The sequence below is a fragment of the Leuresthes tenuis genome, unplaced genomic scaffold (assembly GCF_036924035.1).
Source record: "Leuresthes tenuis unplaced genomic scaffold, fLeuTen1.0.hap1 SCAF_17, whole genome shotgun sequence".
NCBI classification, from domain to species: domain Eukaryota; kingdom Metazoa; phylum Chordata; class Actinopteri; order Atheriniformes; family Atherinopsidae; genus Leuresthes; species Leuresthes tenuis.
In genome coordinates this window covers 170,378-191,568 of record NW_027325371.1, presented here as the reverse complement: position 1 = coordinate 191,568, position 21,191 = coordinate 170,378, and the positions used below count along the sequence as shown (strand labels likewise).

Here is a 21,191-nt window from a genome sequence, read left to right as displayed (position 1 = left end):
TCACCTGAACCCAGCCGCACCTCCACCTCTAAAACAGCTTCCACCCCCAGGCCTCCTGAACCCAGCAGCACCTCCACCTCTAAAACAGCTTCCACCCCCAGGCCTCCTGAACCCAGCTGCACCTCCACCTCTGCAGCAGCTTCCACCCCCAGGCCTCCTGAACCCAGCTGCACCTCCACCTCTGCAACAGCTTCCACCCCCAGGCCTCCTGAACCCAGCAGCACCTCCACCTCTAAAACAGCTTCCACCCCCAGGCCTCCTGAACCCAGCAGCACCTCCACCTCTAAAACAGCTTCCACCACCAGGCCTCCTGAACCCAGCCACACCTCCACCTCTGCAACAGCTTCCACCCCCAGGCCTCCTGAACCCAGCAGCACCTCCACCTCTAAAACAGCTTCCACCACCAGGCCTCCTGAACCCAGCCACACCTCCACCTCTGCAACAGCTTCCACCCCCAGGCCTCCTGAACCCAGCAGCACCTCCACCTCTGCAGCAGCTTCCACCCCCAGGCCTCCTGAACCCAGCAGCACCTCCACCTCTAAAACAGCTTCCACCACCAGGCCTCCTGAACCCAGCCACACCTCCACCTCTGCAACAGCTTCCACCACCAGGCCTCCTGAACCCAGCCACACCTCCACCTCTGCAACAGCTTCCACCCCCAGGCCTCCTGAACCCAGCAGCACCTCCACCTCTAAAACAGCTTCCACCCCCAGGCCTCCTGAACCCAGCTGCACCTCCACCTCTAAAACAGCTTCCACCCCCAGGCCTCCTGAACCCAGCTGCACCTCCACCTCTGCAACAGCTTCCACCCCCAGGCCTCCTGAACCCAGCAGCACCTCCACCTCTAAAACAGCTTCCACCCCCAGGCCTCCTGAACCCAGCTGCACCTCCACCTCTGCAGCAGCTTCCACCCCCAGGCCTCCTGAACCCAGCAGCACCTCCACCTCTAAAACAGCTTCCACCCCCAGGCCTCCTGAACCCAGCTGCACCTCCACCTCTAAAACAGCTTCCACCCCCAGGCCTCCTGAACCCAGCCACACCTCCACCTCTAAAACAGCTTCCACCCCCAGGCCTCCTGAACCCAGCTGCTCCTCCACCTCTGCAACAGCTTCCACCCCCAGGCCTCCTGAACCCAGCAGCACCTCCACCTCTAAAACAGCTTCCACCCCCAGGCCTCCTGAACCCAGCAGCACCTCCACCTCTAAAACAGCTTCCACCCCCAGGCCTCCTGAACCCAGCCACACCTCCACCTCTAAAACAGCTTCCACCCCCAGGCCTCCTGAACCCAGCTGCTCCTCCACCTCTGCAACAGCTTCCACCCCCAGGCCTCCTGAACCCAGCAGCACCTCCACCTCTGCAACAGCTTCCACCCCCAGGCCTCCTGAACCCAGCCACACCTCCACCTCTAAAACAGCTTCCACCCCCAGGCCTCCTGAACCCAGCCACACCTCCACCTCTGCAACAGCTTCCACCCCCAGGCCTCCTGAACCCAGCTGCACCTCCACCTCTGCAACAGCTTCCACCCCCAGGCCTCCTGAACCCAGCTGCACCTCCACCTCTGCAACAGCTTCCACCCCCAGGCCTCCTGAACCCAGCTGCACCTCCACCTCTGCAACAGCTTCCACCCCCAGGCCTCCTGAACCCAGCCACACCTCCACCTCTAAAACAGCTTCCACCCCCAGGCCTCCTGAACCCAGCCACACCTCCACCTCTAAAACAGCTTCCACCCCCAGGCCTCCTGAACCCAGCCACACCTCCACCTCTGCAACAGCTTCCACCCCCAGGCCTCCTGAACCCAGCCACATCTCCACCTCTGCAGCAGCTTCCACCCCCAGGCCTCCTGAACCCAGCCGCACCTCCACCTCTGCAACAGCTTCCACCCCCAGGCCTCCTGAACCCAGCTGCACCTCCACCTCTGCAACAGCTTCCACCCCCAGGCCTCCTGAACCCAGCCGCACCTCCACCTCTAAAACAGCTTCCACCCCCAGGCCTCCTGAACCCAGCAGCACCTCCACCTCTAAAACAGCTTCCACCCCCAGGCCTCCTGAACCCAGCAGCACCTCCACCTCTGCAACAGCTTCCACCCCCAGGCCTCCTGAACCCAGCCACACCTCCACCTCTGCAACAGCTTCCACCCCCAGGCCTCCTGAACCCAGCCACACCTCCACCTCTGCAACAGCTTCCACCCCCAGGCCTCCTGAACCCAGCCACACCTCCACCTCTGCAACAGCTTCCACCCCCAGGCCTCCTGAACCCAGCCACACCTCCACCTCTGCAACAGCTTCCACCCCCAGGCCTCCTGAACCCAGCCACACCTCCACCTCTGCAGCAGCTTCCACCCCCAGGCCTCCTGAACCCAGCCACACCTCCACCTCTGCAACAGCTTCCACCCCCAGGCCTCCTGAACCCAGCCACACCTCCACCTCTGCAACAGCTTCCACCCCCAGGCCTCCTGAACCCAGCCACACCTCCACCTCTAAAACAGCTTCCACCCCCAGGCCTCCTGAACCCAGCCGCACCTCCACCTCTAAAACAGCTTCCACCCCCAGGCCTCCTGAACCCAGCTGCACCTCCACCTCTAAAACAGCTTCCACCCCCAGGCCTCCTGAACCCAGCTGCACCTCCACCTCTAAAACAGCTTCCACCCCCAGGCCTCCTGAACCCAGCAGCACCTCCACCTCTGCAACAGCTTCCACCCCCAGGCCTCCTGAACCCAGCCACACCTCCACCTCTGCAGCAGCTTCCACCCCCAGGCCTCCTGAACCCAGCAGCACCTCCACCTCTAAAACAGCTTCCACCCCCAGGCCTCCTGAACCCAGCCGCACCTCCACCTCTGCAACAGCTTCCACCCCCAGGCCTCCTGAACCCAGCCGCACCTCCACCTCTGCAACAGCTTCCACCCCCAGGCCTCCTGAACCCAGCCACACCTCCACCTCTGCAACAGCTTCCACCCCCAGGCCTCCTGAACCCAGCCACACCTCCACCTCTGCAGCAGCTTCCACCCCCAGGCCTCCTGAACCCAGCAGCACCTCCACCTCTGCAACAGCTTCCACCCCCAGGCCTCCTGAACCCAGCCGCACCTCCACCTCTAATCGTGACACTAATTTCCCCCACTGGGGGATGAATAAAGTATTTTTTCTATTTCTATTTCTTTATGGTGGTAATATGACACAAACAGATATAAATAGTTCCTTCTTGGGTCACAAAAACATGTAGAGAAGCTGTTAGATACCAATAGAAACGTAGCTTATAGTAGTCATCATTCCTCACGGATCTTTGTCATTGGGGTACACTTTAAAGTTGTACATTTATCTGCTGGTGTTAGAGGCTGATGTGATGGCTTAATTCACAGATTAATTGTGGACTCTTTAAATGTTTTTACAGTGTATATTTTAACAGTATATAACAACAACAGGTCTTCTTCTTCCTTCTGTTTTTTTATCCCATGAATGGGACGGACCCTCCCTGATATGTGAAACTAACTGAAATATTATAGCCAAACATTTGAAACTGTTCCCCTACCAACCCCTTGTGGCTGGTAGCAACACACCATGGACCATTTTATCTAAGCACACACCTGCAGTTTAAGCTGCATTTTCTTTCTTCCTTAATTTACGTGGTTTATTGACCCGGTTGTCCAGCAGCCCACCAGGAACCAGTCCTCCTGATGGACAGCCTTGTCATGTTTAATGACTCACTGGTTTGGGGTTTTATTTGAGTCCTGCAGGTTTTACTCTTTAACAGACTCCCTGTTAAATCTTTCTCTTCTGCGTTGATGTTGCAGTAAATGAATGTTTTCTCTGTTTTCAGGTGGTCTGTGTGTGTGTGCTGCTAAGTGGACGAGTCTCTCCAGTTGAATTAACCTGTGAAACTTTGATCCTTCTGTCCACCAACCTCACAGGTAACTTCCTGTCTTCATTTTTAAATCTCAAACATCAAAGAAACTGGTAAAAAGAACAGATTTATGCTTTCTTTCTCTTTGTGTCTCTCAGCTAGGACATCGCTGTTACTAAACCAGACATTCACCATCAGCAACTCCTCAGGTATGCCCCTTTTCCTCTAATATAAAGCACCTCAGCCCACTAACAGGCTGAGCTTCTTACTGTTACTGTCCTCTTGTGGGTAAGATACTCACCCTGCCTGTACTTTTGGGACAGTGCTGATTAAATGTATCTCCTGCTACCCAGGGTAACCTTAACAGCACAACAGTCCCTGAGGTACAAAAGTTTACCTTGAATAAAAAAAGTGCTCTTCAAGCTAAGGTTGAAAGGTGCTGTAGAATCCCACATAGCTGGTCAGGTCTCCAGGACCCTGGGTCTAACATCATCTGTCTGTCTGCAGGTGTCTCCTGTGAACTGTCTGTAGATGGTATCGGAACTTGTTGGCCTCGTAGTCCAGCAGGAGAGTTGGTCACCAGATCCTGCCCTGAGCAGTTCAATGGCATCCACTACAACACCACCAGTAAGTAGCTGATCAGGAGTGTATCAGCTGTGTCTGTAAGGACCCGATCCGACCCGATGGATGGAGGTCTGTGTGGAGGAGGTCTGTGTGGAGGAGGTCCGTGTGGATGGAGGTCTGTGTGGATGGAGGTCCGTGTGGAGGAGGTCTGTGTGGAGGAGGTCTGTGTGGAGGAGGTCTCTGTGGATGGAGGTCCGTGTGGATGGAGGTCCGTGTGGAGGAGGTCCGTGTGGATGGAGGTCTGTGTGGAGGAGGTCTGTGTGGATGGAGGTCTGTGTGGAGGAGGTCCGTGTGGATGGAGGTCTGTGTGGAGGAGGTCTGTGTGGATGGAGGTCCGTGTGGAGGAGGTCTGTGTGGATGGAGGTCTGTGTGGATGGAGGTCCGTGTGGATGGAGGTCTGTGTGGATGGAGGTCTGTGTGGATGGAGGTCTGTGTGGAGGAGGTCTGTGTGGATGGAGGTCTCTGTGGATGGAGGTCTCTGTGGATGGAGGTCTGTGTGGAGGAGGTCTGTGTGGATGGAGGTCTCTGTGGATGGAGGTCTGTGTGGAGGAGGTCTGTGTGGATGGAGGTCTGTGTGGATGGAGGTCTGTGTGGAGGAGGTCTGTGTGGATGGAGGTCTCTGTGGATGGAGGTCTGTGTGGATGGAGGTCTGTGTGGAGGAGGTCTGTGTGGATGGAGGTCTGTGTGGAGGAGGTCTCTGTGGATGGAGGTCTGTGTGGATGGAGGTCTGTGTGGAGGAGGTCTGTGTGGATGGAGGTCTCTGTGGATGGAGGTCTGTGTGGATGGAGGTCTGTGTGGAGGAGGTCTGTGTGGATGGAGGTCTGTGTGGAGGAGGTCTGTGTGGATGGAGGTCTCTGTGGATGGAGGTCTGTGTGGATGGAGGTCTCTGTGGATGGAGGTCCGTGTGGATGGAGGTCTGTGTGGATGGAGGTCCGTGTGGATGGAGGTCTGTGTGGATGGAGGTCTGTGTGGAGGAGGTCTCTGTGGATGGAGGTCTGTGTGGATGGAGGTCTGTGTGGATGGAGGTCTGTGTGGAGGAGGTCTGTGTGGAGGAGGTCTCTGTGGATGGAGGTCTGTGTGGAGGAGGTCTGTGTGGAGGAGGTCTGTGTGGAGGAGGTCTCTGTGGATGGAGGTCCGTGTGGATGGAGGTCCGTGTGGATGGAGGTCTGTGTGGAGGAGGTCTGTGTGGAGGAGGTCTGTGTGGATGGAGGTCTGTGTGGATGGAGGTCCGTGTGGAGGAGGTCTCTGTGGATGGAGGTCTGTGTGGATGGAGGTCTGTGTGGAGGAGGTCTGTGTGGATGGAGGTCTGTGTGGAGGAGGTCTGTGTGGATGGAGGTCCGTGTGGATGGAGGTCTCTGTGGATGGAGGTCTGTGTGGATGGAGGTCTGTGTGGATGGAGGTCTGTGTGGATGGAGGTCCGTGTGGATGGAGGTCTGTGTGGAGGAGGTCTGTGTGGATGGAGGTCCGTGTGGATGGAGGTCTCTGTGGATGGAGGTCTGTGTGGAGGAGGTCCGTGTGGATGGAGGTCTCTGTGGAGGAGGTCTGTGTGGAGGAGGTCCGTGTGGATGGAGGTCTCTGTGGAGGAGGTCTGTGGATGGAGGTCTGTGTGGATGGAGGTCTCTGTGGATGGAGGTCTGTGTGGATGGAGGTCTGTGTGGATGGAGGTCTGTGTGGATGGAGGTCTGTGTGGATGGAGGTCTGTGTGGAGGAGGTCTGTGTGGATGGAGGTCCGTGTGGAGGAGGTCTGTGTGGATGGAGGTCCGTGTGGATGGAGGTCTCTGTGGATGGAGGTCTCTGTGGAGGAGGTCTGTGTGGATGGAGGTCTGTGTGGATGGAGGTCTGTGTGGATGGAGGTCTCTGTGGAGGAGGTCTGTGTGGAGGAGGTCCGTGTGGATGGAGGTCCGTGTGGATGGAGGTCTCTGTGGATGGAGGTCTGTGTGGATGGAGGTCTCTGTGGAGGAGGTCTGTGTGGAGGAGGTCCGTGTGGATGGAGGTCCGTGTGGATGGAGGTCTCTGTGGATGGAGGTCTGTGTGGATGGAGGTCCGTGTGGATGGAGGTCTGTGTGGAGGAGGTCCGTGTGGATGGAGGTCTGTGTGGAGGAGGTCTGTGTGGAGGAGGTCTGTGTGGATGGAGGTCTGTGTGGATGGAGGTCTCTGTGGAGGAGGTCTGTGTGGAGGAGGTCCGTGTGGATGGAGGTCCGTGTGGATGGAGGTCTCTGTGGATGGAGGTCTGTGTGGATGGAGGTCCGTGTGGATGGAGGTCTGTGTGGAGGAGGTCTGTGTGGAGGAGGTCTGTGTGGATGGAGGTCTGTGTGGATGGAGGTCCGTGTGGAGGAGGTCTGTGTGGAGGAGGTCCGTGTGGATGGAGGTCCGTGTGGATGGAGGTCTCTGTGGATGGAGGTCTGTGTGGATGGAGGTCTCTGTGGAGGAGGTCCGTGTGGATGGAGGTCCGTGTGGATGGAGGTCTCTGTGGATGGAGGTCTGTGTGGATGGAGGTCTGTGTGGAGGAGGTCTGTGTGGATGGAGGTCCGTGTGGATGGAGGTCTCTGTGGATGGAGGTCTGTGTGGATGGAGGTCTGTGTGGAGGAGGTCTGTGTGGATGGAGGTCCGTGTGGATGGAGGTCTCTGTGGATGGAGGTCTGTGTGGAGGAGGTCCGTGTGGATGGAGGTCTCTGTGGAGGAGGTCTGTGTGGAGGAGGTCCGTGTGGATGGAGGTCTCTGTGGAGGAGGTCTGTGTGGATGGAGGTCTGTGTGGATGGAGGTCTGTGTGGATGGAGGTCTCTGTGGATGGAGGTCTGTGTGGATGGAGGTCTGTGTGGAGGAAGTCTGTGTGGATGGAGGTCCGTGTGGATGGAGGTCTGTGTGGAGGAGGTCTGTGTGGATGGAGGTCCGTGTGGATGGAGGTCTGTGTGGATGGAGGTCTGTGTGGAGGAGGTCCGTGTGGATGGAGGTCTGTGTGGATGGAGGTCTGTGTGGAGGAGGTCCGTGTGGATGGAGGTCTCTGTGGAGGAGGTCTGTGTGGAGGAGGTCCGTGTGGATGGAGGTCTGTGTGGAGGAGGTCTGTGTGGATGGAGGTCTCTGTGGATGGAGGTCTGTGTGGATGGAGGTCCGTGTGGATGGAGGTCCGTGTGGAGGAGGTCTCTGTGGATGGAGGTCTGTGTGGATGGAGGTCCGTGTGGATGGAGGTCTGTGTGGATGGAGGTCTGTGTGGATGGAGGTCTGTGTGGATGGAGGTCTCTGTGGATGGAGGTCCGTGTGGAGGAGGTCTCTGTGGATGGAGGTCCGTGTGAAGGAGGTCTGTGTGGATGGAGGTCTCTGTGGATGGAGGTCCGTGTGGAGGAGGTCTGTGTGGATGGAGGTCCGTGTGAAGGAGGTCTCTGTGGATGGAGGTCCGTGTGAAGGAGGTCTCTGTGGATGGAGGTCTGTGTGGATGGAGGTCCGTGTGAAGGAGGTCTCTGTGGATGGAGGTCTGTGTGGATGGAGGTCCGTGTGAAGGAGGTCTGTGTGGATGGAGGTCTCTGTGGATGGAGGTCCGTGTGGAGGAGGTCTGTGTGGATGGAGGTCTCTGTGTGGATGGAGGTCTCTGTGGATGGAGGTCCGTGTGGATGGAGGTCTGTGTGGATGGAGGTCCGTGTGGATGGAGGTCTGTGTGGATGGAGGTCCGTGTGGATGGAGGTCCGTGTGGATGGAGGTCTGTGTGGATGGAGGTCTCTGTGGATGGAGGTCTGTGTGGATGGAGGTCTGTGTGGATGGAGGTCTCTGTGGATGGAGGTCCGTGTGGATGGAGGTCCGTGTGGAGGAGGTCTGTGTGGAGGAGGTCTCTGTGGATGGAGGTCCGTGTGGATGGAGGTCTGTGTGGATGGAGGTCTGTGTGGATGGAGGTTCTGCAGAGTCCAGAACTGGGACACAGACACCTTTCGCAGCCCAGGTTCTGTTCCAGTTCAAAGCATCATGAAAAGTACAGTTCAAGGTCCTGGATGTGTTCTTGCTCCACCCATTTTACCCAGGATGCATCTGACTAATGTGGACTTGGAGCAGCCTAATATCCCAGAATGCACTGTGTTCCAAACAAAGAAAAGATGGTGGTGGAGAAAACACACGATTCTGGAAGTATTCCAGATCTTCTGTCTGGGAGTGTGAACCTGAGTGATTTTAGGAGGCAGTGTAGCTTTTTAACCTTCAAATATGAGTTTTATTCATGGTTAAAATGTGGCTTTGATGTTTTCAGAGCAGGGATTCAGTACTGCTGCTTCCCCATCGGCTTCATGACACCTGCCAGCCGGTTCATTTCAGCTTTTATTTCTTGTTTCTATCATCCACTCACTAAAAACAAACTAACATGATCACTTCTAGCATTTATTTCCCGCTAACAGTCGCTTTATAGTATAGCATATTACCTCAGGAAATACAAATATTCTTCATATTATTTAATAACTGTAATGGGTCTGAACAGTGGAGGTAAAGGTGAAGACAGAGTAACCAAAGTGGAGATGTAGAAGTTTAAACTGAACCTTTACATCATGACTGATGATGCTTTCCAGCTGAGTTCAACAAAGGTTGGTTTGAACTCTTCGGAGGCAGCTGCAGGGACACACAAACCTCTGTCCACCCTTTAAAGATGCATGAGCCTCACGTCTGAGCAGAAGTCAGAGAGCTGGGTCATAATGTTACAGCCACCCAGGAACAGGGATGGAGGTAAGAACCGAAGATGTATGTTCTCTGGTCATCAGAATCTGAACCTCATCTCAGAGATAATGGGCTCTACCACAGTGGTTCTGATCTTTGCTAACCCAGATCTTCAGGCTCTGGGCATCATGTGACTCATCGTCGACTCCTGGTTTCCTGCCAGCCGCCTCCTTTACAGCCGCTCTGTGTGTGTTAGTCAGCAGCTACTGTGTTACCATGGTTACAGTATGACTGTGCGGTGATTGGTCAGTGATGTGTGTTTGTGAGTGTGAACAGTGACTGAGCGGCAGATCCGTACAGATGGTCCTCACCTGGTCAGCTGCTCACCTGCTGTGCAGCCTGGTCTCAAAAGGCTGATTTACTGCACACCAAGTCATTTTGTATGTTATTACAATACTTTTGGTGTCATTTCACACTCCATATTTGGAGGAAAAGCTGTCCTGTCCTGTACTTTAACCATTGAGTGTTATCTGAGTGATTATTATATCTAATAAAATCCTGATTTTATAACCATAGCCTCATCTGACAAAACCACCATGAAAGTAACTTAAAGCCAGTGAATTCAGCTGGACTCACAGGCACCAGGATCTCTCCCAGAGGAGGTTAGAGGCAGCAGGAGGTCTGACAGGTTTTAATAACTGGATTCTGCTGCTGTGCAGACGCAGGTCCGGTTCAGCTGGATCTGTAGCTCAGACTGGGTTAGAGACAGGTTCATTTCATAGTATTTTTACCTTAATAAAGAGCTCAGTGATGTATGTTCTGTGTGTTTCCAGACCGGGTCTACAGAGAGTGTCAGTCCAACGGTACCTGGGCTCCTCGAGGAAACTACAGCCAGTGCACTGAGATCATCGTCCTGGTGAGACTCATTAATGCAGCTCCAATGAAAACACTCTGATCAACATGTTCTGATCCTGGATCGGCTCGTGCTGACCCACATGAACCAAGCTGCTCAGCTGTTCTGATGTTAATGAGCGTCTAAAATTCAACACATTCAGGATTTGAATGTCCTTGAGTCAGAACCAACATGAAACAGGGACGTTGAGGTCCTGAAATTAAAACCAGCTGCACAAGACGCCCTGAAGCTGAGACCTTAAAAGGTGTTTATGGGGTTCCCACTTTGACTTTATACTGAAGCTTGATTTGCATGTTAGCGGCATGATGTCAGAGGAGAGGTTAACCCATCCAGAGCAGAGCATTCTCTGATCATTGATTGATTTACAGATCGCTCTACAGTTTGATGCGCCCAGTTATTGACGTTGTGAAAGATCTTCAACATCCCACAGCAGGAACACCTCCACCTCTGTTTCTTTTCCTACTTTTATCCACACTCTCCTGTAGCCTCCTGTCCATCTGCTGCTTCTCTTTTATTTTCATCACGTCTGAAGTACAAACAGACCTCTTTTAGAAGAAGGTGAAAACAGATCAATCCGATCAGTTTGATCAATACAACCCAGATGCCTTCTGCTCTCTGTGAGACAGGAAGATACCGGTAATCACTGAGGATATATTTTGTTGTTTGTTGCTTAGTGACAGCTTCTGTGATGTGATTTGAGTGTTTTTAGCTTTGAAAGAAAGAGGCAAAGAGCTGAAACTGCGGATGCTCTTCATGGTCTTACTCAGCAGAGGATGGGTGGTGTGCAGAAGTCTGACAAAGCGGACATTCACTTACTGAGAGCAGTCTGCAGGTGGATACCTGTGATCAGAGAGAGGTCTGCCTGCCTTCACCACCCTGAGTCTTCACCACATGGACGAGGATGGGCCAACATTCCTCCACAACCACCCGAGAGGCTGATAACATCACACAGGAAACCATTACTTCAACTTATTGCTGCTGAAGCTGCTGGAGTTTTCTGCTTCTGTGCTTTGTCTCAGTTTTTCTTTAACAAACACTGACAGTGTTGCTGTTCACCGGAGGTTGGATTCACTGAGTTTAACGCCTGCTGAGATGGTTTTTAATTACGTCCCGATGCAGAAAACCTGAGAACTGAGAGAAGTTTGGTTTTTTATATCTGCACAAACCAAACAACCCACACACACGTGTGGAACAAACAAACTGACCAATCAGAGACGAGTGTGAAAACAGGGCTGAGATCAAAACGTCAGCGTGAACGAGAACATCAACAGAGGACCATCTGGACCCTCTGAGTGTGTTTCTGTGGGTGTGTTTTTCCCTTCTCCCGTCCAGCATCATGGCAGCAGAATTATAATCTGAACACCGTTTTATGCCAAGCACATTTACTTTGTCAAGGGAAGCTTTATGAATGTAAAGCTCCCCTTGATGCCCAAGTATTGCTTATATATTTATTTTTGTTACAATACTTCATATATAATATTGCTGAACCTGATGGGGGGGGGGGGGGGGGGGCTAGAACTAGCTGCTATATCTGTAGAAACCAAACAGAAAACATCCTACGGCCTCTGTGGGAAAACCAGGTGGAGAACCAATAGGAACATCTGCAAGTAGACAGATCTCCTGTAGAGTGACCAAGTTTGAAGCCGGAAGCACTGAATCTGTAGGAGGAGGTTGATCATATGCGAGGTGTGGAAAAAGGAAAAACGGCACCAATTTGCATGTTCAACTCAAAATGGCCGACTTCCTGTGGACCTGGCGCCATGATGTCATGAGGCTGTTTTGTGCACCTGGCCGTGACAAAGGCGTGTAGCGAATTTCATCCACCCGCGCAAAACTGAACCTAATGGCTGGGGTATTTAGAAAGTATTCAGGGGGTGCTACAGAGTCATTTTGAAGCAACTGCAAGATTTTTGGTGCACGGGAAAGCACCGAAAATTGCGTAAAATGGACATAGAATAATAACGCCTTGAAGAACAATAGGGCTTCGCTGCCTTGCAGCTCGGCCCTAAACAGCACAAGCAGCGACAACACCAGCAGCAGGTACATATAACTGTGGATACAGGTGGTTTGAAAGCACAGGACAACATAATAACCATGTGACTGGGTGAATGCATGCATTATTTGTGCCAATATATGGTATTTTGTACGATACGTGGTCCCATCCACTACACCCCACAAAACACACGCCCTTCAAAAGCCTGTGTAGGAGCCCTGGGGGAAGAGGGGTATGAGGATGTATAAGACCGGGAGGAACCCGCAACAGAGCAGGAGGGCTCGATGTCCACCAGGTCTGGGGCCTGCAGCAACAGTATCCGGGGAGCCACTTCACATCCAGAAGACCAAAAACAGTCACAACATTCGTAGTGGCCTGAGCCTGAGACCCGTCATCCCCTGGGCCCGCCCAACAGGGGAAGAGCAGCGCCACAACCACACCTCACCATGAGCCACAACCCCCTAAAAAAACAACTGTGGGCACATCTGAGGCCCCAGAGCAACCGACCAGGACCCACACTGTGGAGGGCCCGAGGCAACCCAGACTTCCTCAGACACAGATGGGTTCTGTCCAAAGGGCTCAAGGTATCTTTCAGTGTCTCCGATAGTCCATTGAAGAATGCGTCTGCTCATGCTAAATCCACTGTCGGCGGCCAAAGTGTGAAACTCAATAACATAATCCTGAACTGACCCTGTTTCAGTGCTACCAAAGCCTTAGCTGCTTCTCTTCCTGGAATAACCAAATGGAAGATCTGCTTAAAAGTCTCTGAAAACAAAGGCAATGAGTGACAGACTGCGGATCGTCGGCTCCACTCAGCTGTTGCCCACGCTTTAGCACGACCAGACAGATAGGATATTATATAGGCAATATTGGCTCGATCTGAGGGAAAAGCTACGGCTTGAAACTCAAAATGCAACTCGCAACAGAATATAGTTTCCTCCTCATTCGTTAATCCACCACAGCACTGAGAGGGTCTATTCTTCTGCCTAAAACAGAACTGGCCTTTTTTAACAGTTTGTCCAGGCGCCTACACTTTTTGTCTGTGGGTTAACCCTGACCCTAACCCTGACCCTAACCCTGACCCTGACCCTAACCCTGACCCTAACCCTGACCCTGACCCTGACCCTAACCCTGACCCTGACCCTAACCCTGACCCTAACCCTGACCCTGACCCTGACCCTGACCCTAACCCTGACCCTGACCCTGACCCTAACCCTGACCCTGACCCTGACCCTGACCCTAACCCTGACCCTAACCCTGACCCTGACCCTGACCCTAACCCTGACCCTGACCCTAACCCTGACCCTGACCCTGACCCTAACCCTGACCCTGACCCTAACCCTGACCCTAACCCTGACCCTGACCCTGACCCTAACCCTGACCCTAACCCTGACCCTGACTCTAACCCTGACCCTGACTCTAACCCTAACCCTGACCCTGACTCTAACCCTGACCCTGACCCTGACTCTAACCCTATCCAGGCGCCAAATTCCATATTCGATTTTTACCCTCTAGCTCCGCCCACAAGCCTACAAAAAATCCGTAAAATACACCTAAATTACCATCACACCGCGCTTGATTTTTTGACACCAAGTTTGCCCGGATCCGATGACAAAAGTGCAAAATCACATTTTTCACAAACACCAGGTGGCGCATGGAACAAATATCCATTCTGTGGAAGGTGATTATGTGGAAGATTCCACATTCTCACCTAAACCCATTCACTTTTTTTTTCACGACCACATTTCTTGGCCCAGGAGCCCCCCAGCCGCTACCAAATAGGCTCTACCCCCCCATTTTCTGCCACCCCCGTTCCAACGGCACCACCCCCGAGTCTCTACGATGTAGGTAAGTGAGTGTAACTTCAAAAACTGCCTTGAACGACAATGTCCCACAGACTGAATCTATGTGTCTACTTGTTCGTCAGGAGGACACCATTCGATGGACACCAGAACATCTTTTGGTGATTTTTTGGGGCCCTTATTTATGTTGCCAAATGTGTCTTGTATGCTAATAAGTGAGAATATGGAATGCTTCCAAGTTACATACTTATAGGCGAGAATATGGAATGCTTCCAAAAGACGCACTTCCAAGTCCAAACTGTCCATAATCTGGAAGCTGCCCCAAGTCTAACCTTTTCACTGGCGGGAATGTGGAATGCTTCCAAAAGACGCACTTCCAAATCCAAACTGTCCATAATCTGGAAGCTGCCCCAAGTCTAACCTTTTCACTGGCGGGAATGTGGAATGCTTCCAAAAGACGCACTTCCAAATCCAAACTGTCCATAATCTGGAAGCTGCCCCAAGTCTAACCTTTTCACTGGCGGGAATGTGGAATGCTTCCAAAAGACGCACTTCCAAATCCAAACTGTCCATAATCTGGAAGCTGCCCCAAGTCTAACCTTTTCACTGGCGGGAATGTGGAATGCTTCCAAAAGACGCACTTCCAAATCCAAACTGTCCATAATCTGGAAGCTGCCCCAAGTCTAACCTTTTCACTGGCGGGAATGTGGAATGCTTCCAAAAGACGCACTTCCAAATCCAAACTGTCCATAATCTGGAAGCTGCCCCAAGTCTAACTTTTTCACTGGCGAGAATGTGGAAGGGTGGAGTCTTCTAGATTCTGGGAGCCACCGCAAGTATAGCTAACACCCCCTCAGAGCAACAAGAACTGAAACCAACACATACATGCCTTTGATCATTTTTTTTATTGTGCTTTAACAACAAGAGGGGCCTGTTGTTGACCCAAACACAATGACATTGTGTTCACAGAACTGTGAAAAAACCTGTGAGCCATGGCCACCAGAGGCAACGAACATTGGCTCAATGGACCCAGGGTCAGCTGAACCTACAGGCCAGGGGTGGGATTATTGCCTGCCGCCGCTCCATTGCAGGACTCCTTGGTGTCCTTGGATATCTGTGTCCCAAATAAAGGTTGAGAGTCATCTGAGCACGGCAAGAACACAGCAGCGAGCGTGTCCAGGGCCTTGGACTCATCTCCTTCTGATCTGGAAATTTGGCCTTCTATGCCGGCCTGCAGAAGACTCTGGGGGGAAGACATGGTCCGAGAAGCCAGCGCAGAAGTGGACTCAGAAGCGGGATCAGAAGCGGGCTCAGAAGCGGGCTCAGAAGCGGGCTCAGAAGCGGGCTCAGAAGCGGGCTCAGAAGCGGGATCAGAAGCGGGCTCAGAAGCAGGATCAGAAGCGGGCTCATCAGCAGCCAGGGCGGCAGCAGCCAGCGCACCATCCGGTGCACCCTCTTCAGGACTTGGCTCGGCTCTGCCACTCGGGATTCCCTCGGTGGTCCCCGACTGATGTGAAGATGCCACCCCTGTGTTTTTCGTTGGCACGTCGGCAGTGATGCTCCACTTATCCTGGTATTGTTTTGCGACCATAGGATTCAGCCTTTCAACTGTCACATGAATTTGTAAGGGGAAAGTATCTCAGGGCCACCAACGCTTTCCAATTTACGCTTGGCAGGCGAGGGGGAGAAGATCCTATTCTTCAGCCGGGTCTGACTTTGGCGCATGAGCTCCTCCTCTGAAGACAGCGAGGTGGTTTCTGGCCTGTCGTCATACACAGGCTCGTCTTCGTCACTGCTGTCTGAGGTGAGGGAATAGGAAGACTCTTCCTCGAGGGGCTTGGGCTTTGCTCGGGCCTTGCGCTTCTCGTGCATCAGCGCTTTCATTCGCAGCTTCCGGTTTTGGTAGGCAACGTCTCTGGTGGGAAGGGAGACGTAAAACCTTTCCGCAGTTGAAGGGTCGTGGCACATCGACAGGGCAACTTTTCTCCTCTCTGTCTCAGAGAGGTGCCTCTCGGCCTGAGTGGACACGCTGCTGCGAATCATATTGAAAGTGATCGGCCCCTGGAGCCCTGCGTCCGTCCAGGCCAGGTGCAGAAAGTTCACAGGCTTGGTGATGTTGCTCCCAAGATAACTGTGGAAGATGTTCCTGGTGTCCTTTCCTTTCACACAGCAGTTGCCATCATACAGCTGCCGCAGCCAGCTGAATTCCTTGGCATTGAGCACCAGCGATGCCTGGCCAAAGGTCTTGACAGTCTTATGCTCATCCACCTGTGAAAGAAGGAAGAAACGATCCACTGTCAAAGACCTCCCAATGTGCATACTAATTGGCTTGAATTTGGAATGCTTCCAAAAGACGCACTTCCAAGTCCGGACTGTCCATAATCTGGAAGTTGCCCCAAGTCTAACCTTTTCACTGGCGGGAATGTGGAATCATCCATAATCTGGAAGCTGCCCCAAGTCTAACTTTTTCACTGGCGAGAATATGGAAGGGTGGAAGCTCACATTACTCACCAAGACCTGGTATCGACTGCCATCCATCCAGACGTCTGCATTAGCCACATGCTCCTTAAGCATGCTTGTGAGGACTACCGATCTGTGGCCACTGATTATGCAGAGATATCCCATCAAGTAGCCCATCAACATGGAATGGTCATTATGTGAAAATTTGTCGGTGACCAAGACATCTAGAAACATACACACACAAAACATCAGCGGCAGGTAGATTAAAAACATGCACAGTCGCCGAGGAGGTCCACTTACTCAGCAGCTGCTGGATTCTTCCCTTGGCAGTGCTTAGGAAAGCAAGCTCTTGCTCTGAATCCAGCTGGGTAACTGTGGAAACGGGAGGAGGATTAGCCCCTGCCAAAAGCAACCCCTTTTGGAAGGTCCCAAAAAACCAAAAACATAACTCACCAGTCTTTTTCTGTTTGACCTTCTGTTGGCGAACCACCACATCCCTGCGGATCTCTGCCTGGAGCCTCTTGAGCTCGTACAGGACCCTGCCGATGTCCTCAGTCTTGAGCTTACTCAGCCTCAGGAAGGCATGCTCCACGTGTTTGTAGAAGCCGACCACATTGATCACCATGTTCCTGATGGTGGTGGGAACATAGCCCTTACCCTTCAAGTAAACAGGAAAGCTGCGGGAAGAGGCAGAGAGGCACATGATGAGCAGTGAGAGAGAGAGAGTAGGGACACTTTGTAAAGGAGGAGGAACCCATACAAATTTACTTCCTCAGCTTGTCCATGCGGGCTAAAAACCGCAAGTCCTCCATGGTCGAACTTTCGGGCATTCCGCCCACCATGTAAGCACAAAAGCGGAGACAGTGAGTGGCAACCTGCTTCGCGTTATCAAGGTCTTTACGACCCTTCCGCAGTCCTAGCTTAAATACCCTGAAGTCCTCAATGACCCGTTCTGCAGTGGGAGGGGACAAGAACCAAAAAAAAGAACGAATCATGCAATCATCTAAATCATGCACTTCCAATTTGCATACTAATAAGCGAGAATATGGAATGATTCCAAGTTACATGCTAATAGGCGAGAATGTGGAATGCTTCCAAGTTACATACTAATAAGCGAGAATATGGAATGCTTCCAAGTTACATAGTAATAGGCGAGAATATGGAATGCTTCCAAGTTACATACTAATAAGCGAGAATATGGAATGCTTCCAAGTTACATAGTAATAGGCGAGAATATGGAATGCTTCCAAGTTACATGCTAATAGGCGAGAATGTGGAATGCTTCCAAGTTCCATGCTAATAGGCGAGAATGTGGAATGCTTCCAAGTTACATGCTAATAGGCGAGAATGTGGAATGCTTCCAAGTTACATGCTAATAGGCGAGAATGTGGAATGCTTCCAAGTTACATGCTAATAGGCGAGAATGTGGAATGCTTCCAAGTTACATACTAATAAGCGAGAATATGGAATGCTTCCAAGTTACATGCTAATAGGCGAGAATATGGAATGATTCCAAGTTACATAGTAATTGGACGAGAATATGGAATGCTTCCAAGTTACATGCTAATAGGCGAGAATGTGGAATGCTTCCAAGTTACATGCTAATAGGCGAGAATGTGGAATGATTCCAAGTTACATACTCATAGGCGAGAATATGGAATGCTTCCAAGTTACATGCTAATAGGCGAGAATGTGGAATGCTTCCAAGTTACATGCTAATAGGCGAGAATGTGGAATGCTTCCAAGTTACATAGTAATAGGCGAGAATATGGAATGCTTCCAAGTTACATGCTAATAGGCGAGAATATGGAATGCTTCCAAGTTACATGCTAATAAGCGAGAATATGGAATGCTTCCAAATTACATGCTAATAAGCGAGAATATGGAATGCTTCCAAAAGACCCACTTCCAAATCCAGACTATCCATAATCTGGAAGCTGCCCCAAGTCTAACCTTTTCACTGGCGGGAATGTGGAATGTGGAATCATCCATAATATGGAAGCTACCACAAGTATAGCTACGAGGCGCCAATAATGACAAGCAAAGGCCTTTTGCAAAAATTTTATTGCTTTACAACACACAGAACCTGCAGTGGCAACGAACTGGCTCCAACAGAACGAAATGTGGGGGACTCCAACAGAACGGAATGTATGGGGCTTAGGGCTTAGCTGGACCTCTTCTCTGCCCCCACCACCTTATTGGCCTTCTCCAAGGTCTTCTTAGCCTCATTTCCAGTTTGCTGGGGAGAAGGCTCGGAAGACGAGACGTCAGTGGGAGTCGGGCTGATGGGGCGCTGCGGATATGGATCGATGACAGCGTACCCAGGTGGAGCATCATCGGCTCCCCCTGTTTGGCCGGAAGGTGGTTGTTTTTTTTGGTCCGACTGGGTGGGGCAGTGTAAAGAGAAGAGAGGTGACAAAACATGAAAAGCTGCATCAAACTTGGGTACAAAGAATTTAACATACATATCTACTTACCATCTCTCGCGTCAGAAATAGTGACAATTAGATGTGCTTCCTGGGGGGGGAAATTAATGGGATTAGGTGAGAATGTGGAAGCATGCGGTCTGCTTCCACATTCCTATCTATTGCAATAGCATTAGCTTATTAATTAGCTCAATAGCATGAGCTTGCTAATTAACTCGTAAAATGCTCGGAAAAGCCTTCAAACATAGCAGAAACAAAACACAACCTGCCTCAATCAGCACACAACATAGAGAAACGTCACTTTTGACACCACAAATGCCCACTTACCTGTGTCTTCAGCCACACACAACACCAGCGTGCTCCAGACAGCCACCTCAGTCCACCTTCCGCAGCACACTTCCTGTTAACACAGGAAGTCATGTGGTGGGTGGGAGGGCTGTGGGCGGGACACAATGGTTTAATAGACGCAATGTGGAAGATTCCACATTTGCACCATTCATGCTAATTCCAAGTTACATACTAACAGGCGAGAATGTGGAATGCTTCCAAAAGACGCAACTTCCAAGTCCAAACTATCCATAATCTGGAAGCTGCCCCAAGTCTAACCTTTTCACTGGCGAGAATGTGGAATGTGGAATCTTCCGTAACCTCTTACGCCCCCTAGCTTGGCCGGGGAGAAGCCTAGAGACTCGGTTCCGATGGGGCAGCGCTCTCCTCGACCCCACCTTTCCATAGGCGCCTGGCTCATATCTCTCGGAGGAGATTAAAATTTTCACTTTTTTGCCCATCCCCCACCCTTTGCTGCTTGGCCTCGAGAAAGGCTTTTCTGCAGTCTGACTGAGCCACTGACAGACCTCAGATGTAAATGGTTGAAATATGGTGGCCTTCCACAATCCTATCAGTTTACATGTATTTCAAATTCCAAAATGTGGCTTTTGCCCCAGAGGGGCGGGAACACTGGCAGTGACAAGCTGGCCCCTCCTCACGTGGCTTTTATGGCGGACCCGCCCCCCCCCCACATCCCTCCTCTCATCTCCATCTGCACATCACACCCCCCCCCCACATCCCTCCTCTCATCTCCATCTGCACATAACACCTCTCCTCACATCCCTCCTCTCATCTTCAATTGCACATCAAACCCCTTCTCATGTCACTTTTATGGCGGATCCGCCCCGAAGGCTACCGAAAGCCGGCCGCAGGCCAGCCACCCCCCCCACGTCCCTCCTCTCATCTCCATCTCCACATCACACCCCCCCCACATCCCTCCTCTCATCTCCATCTCCACATCACACCCCTTCTCACATCCCTGCTCTCATCTCCATCTCCACATCACACCCCCCCCCACATCCCTCCTCTCATCTCCATCTCCAAATCACACCCCCCCCCCACATCCCTCCTCTCATCTCCATCTGCACATAACACCTCTCCTCACATCCCTCCTCTCATCTTCAATTGCACATCAAACCCCTTCTCATGTCATTTTTATGGCGGATCCGCCCCGAAGGCTACCGAAAGCCGGCCGCAGGCCAGCCACCCCCCCCACGTCCCTCCTCTCATCTCCATCTCCACATAACCCCCCCCCCACATCCCTCCTCTCATCTCCATCTGCACATAACATCCCTCCTCTCATCTTCAATTGCACATCAAACCCCTTCTCATGTCATTTTTATGGCGGATCCGCCCCGAAGGCTACCGAAAGCCGGCCGCAGGCCGCCCCCCCCCCCCCCACATCCCTCCTCTCATCTCCATCTCCACATCACACCCCCCCCACATCCCTGCTCTCATCTCCATCTCCACATCACACTCCTTCTCACATCCCTCCTCTCATCTCCAATTGCACATCAAACCCCTTCTCATGTCACGTTCATGGTGGATCCGCCCCGAAGGGGCGGGTCCGAAGGCTACCGAAAGCCGGCCGCATCACACCCCCCCCACATCCATCCTCTCATCTCCATCTCCACTTGCATATCATACCCCTCCTCTCATCTACATCTGCACTCCCCACATCGCCCTTTTTCTCCCTCCATTTTACGCCCTTTCCTGACCAACAACCCGACCCAGACCCCTACCGCTACCTGGCCACTAACTCCGCCTTTCGGATTCAATTAAAACATCCGGGACAGCCCACACGCTCGCAGAGCTACGCCCACACCAAACGCTTCCAAAACACCATCCGCACACACTCACCCGCGAGTACCTGGAACACCTTCCAAAAAACGCCTGCCACCGCTTTTAATTCGCTTCCATTCAAACCTCTCTCATAACCTATACAACACTGCCATCTAGTGGGGTCCCTTATTGTCCCTGATTCCACTTCCATATTCTCACCTATTTGCATGTAATGTGGAATTTGCTTCCACTTTACATTCACTTTGAATGAGAATCCCCTAACCCTAACCCTGACCCTGACCCTAACCCTGAGAGGATGACAAGCATTTTGAAATAAGAGAACCCAACAAACACTAAAAAGGTACTGGGTCCTGACACAGATTGTTCTTCACTTTCCAGTTCAT

The 21,191-nt window shown here is 52.2% G+C and overlaps 1 protein-coding gene and 1 long non-coding RNA gene across 4 annotated transcripts in view; one reads left to right on the top strand and one right to left on the bottom strand.

Annotated features, from left to right (window-relative positions):
* crhr1 (corticotropin releasing hormone receptor 1) overlaps nucleotides 1-21,191 on the top strand; it is a 76,655-nt gene that overhangs the window by 14,674 nt on the left and 40,790 nt on the right. For all 3 annotated transcript variants that reach the window (XR_011908022.1, XM_072368844.1, XM_072368843.1), the window contains exons 2-5: nucleotides 3,811-3,901; nucleotides 3,993-4,043; nucleotides 4,342-4,461; nucleotides 9,918-10,000. Coding sequence is in view for 2 of the 3 variants with exons in the window: in XM_072368844.1 (XP_072224945.1) it covers nucleotides 3,811-3,901; nucleotides 3,993-4,043; nucleotides 4,342-4,461; nucleotides 9,918-10,000 (345 nt within the window). In the remaining variant the exon portion in view is untranslated. The remainder of the gene's footprint in view (nucleotides 1-3,810; nucleotides 3,902-3,992; nucleotides 4,044-4,341; nucleotides 4,462-9,917; nucleotides 10,001-21,191) is intronic.
* LOC140273323 (uncharacterized) lies at nucleotides 18,324-19,250 on the bottom strand. Its single transcript, XR_011908023.1, has 3 exons — nucleotides 19,006-19,250; nucleotides 18,730-18,769; nucleotides 18,324-18,635 (listed from the first exon to the last, which is right to left on the bottom strand). It is a non-coding gene; the product is annotated as an uncharacterized lncRNA (long non-coding RNA).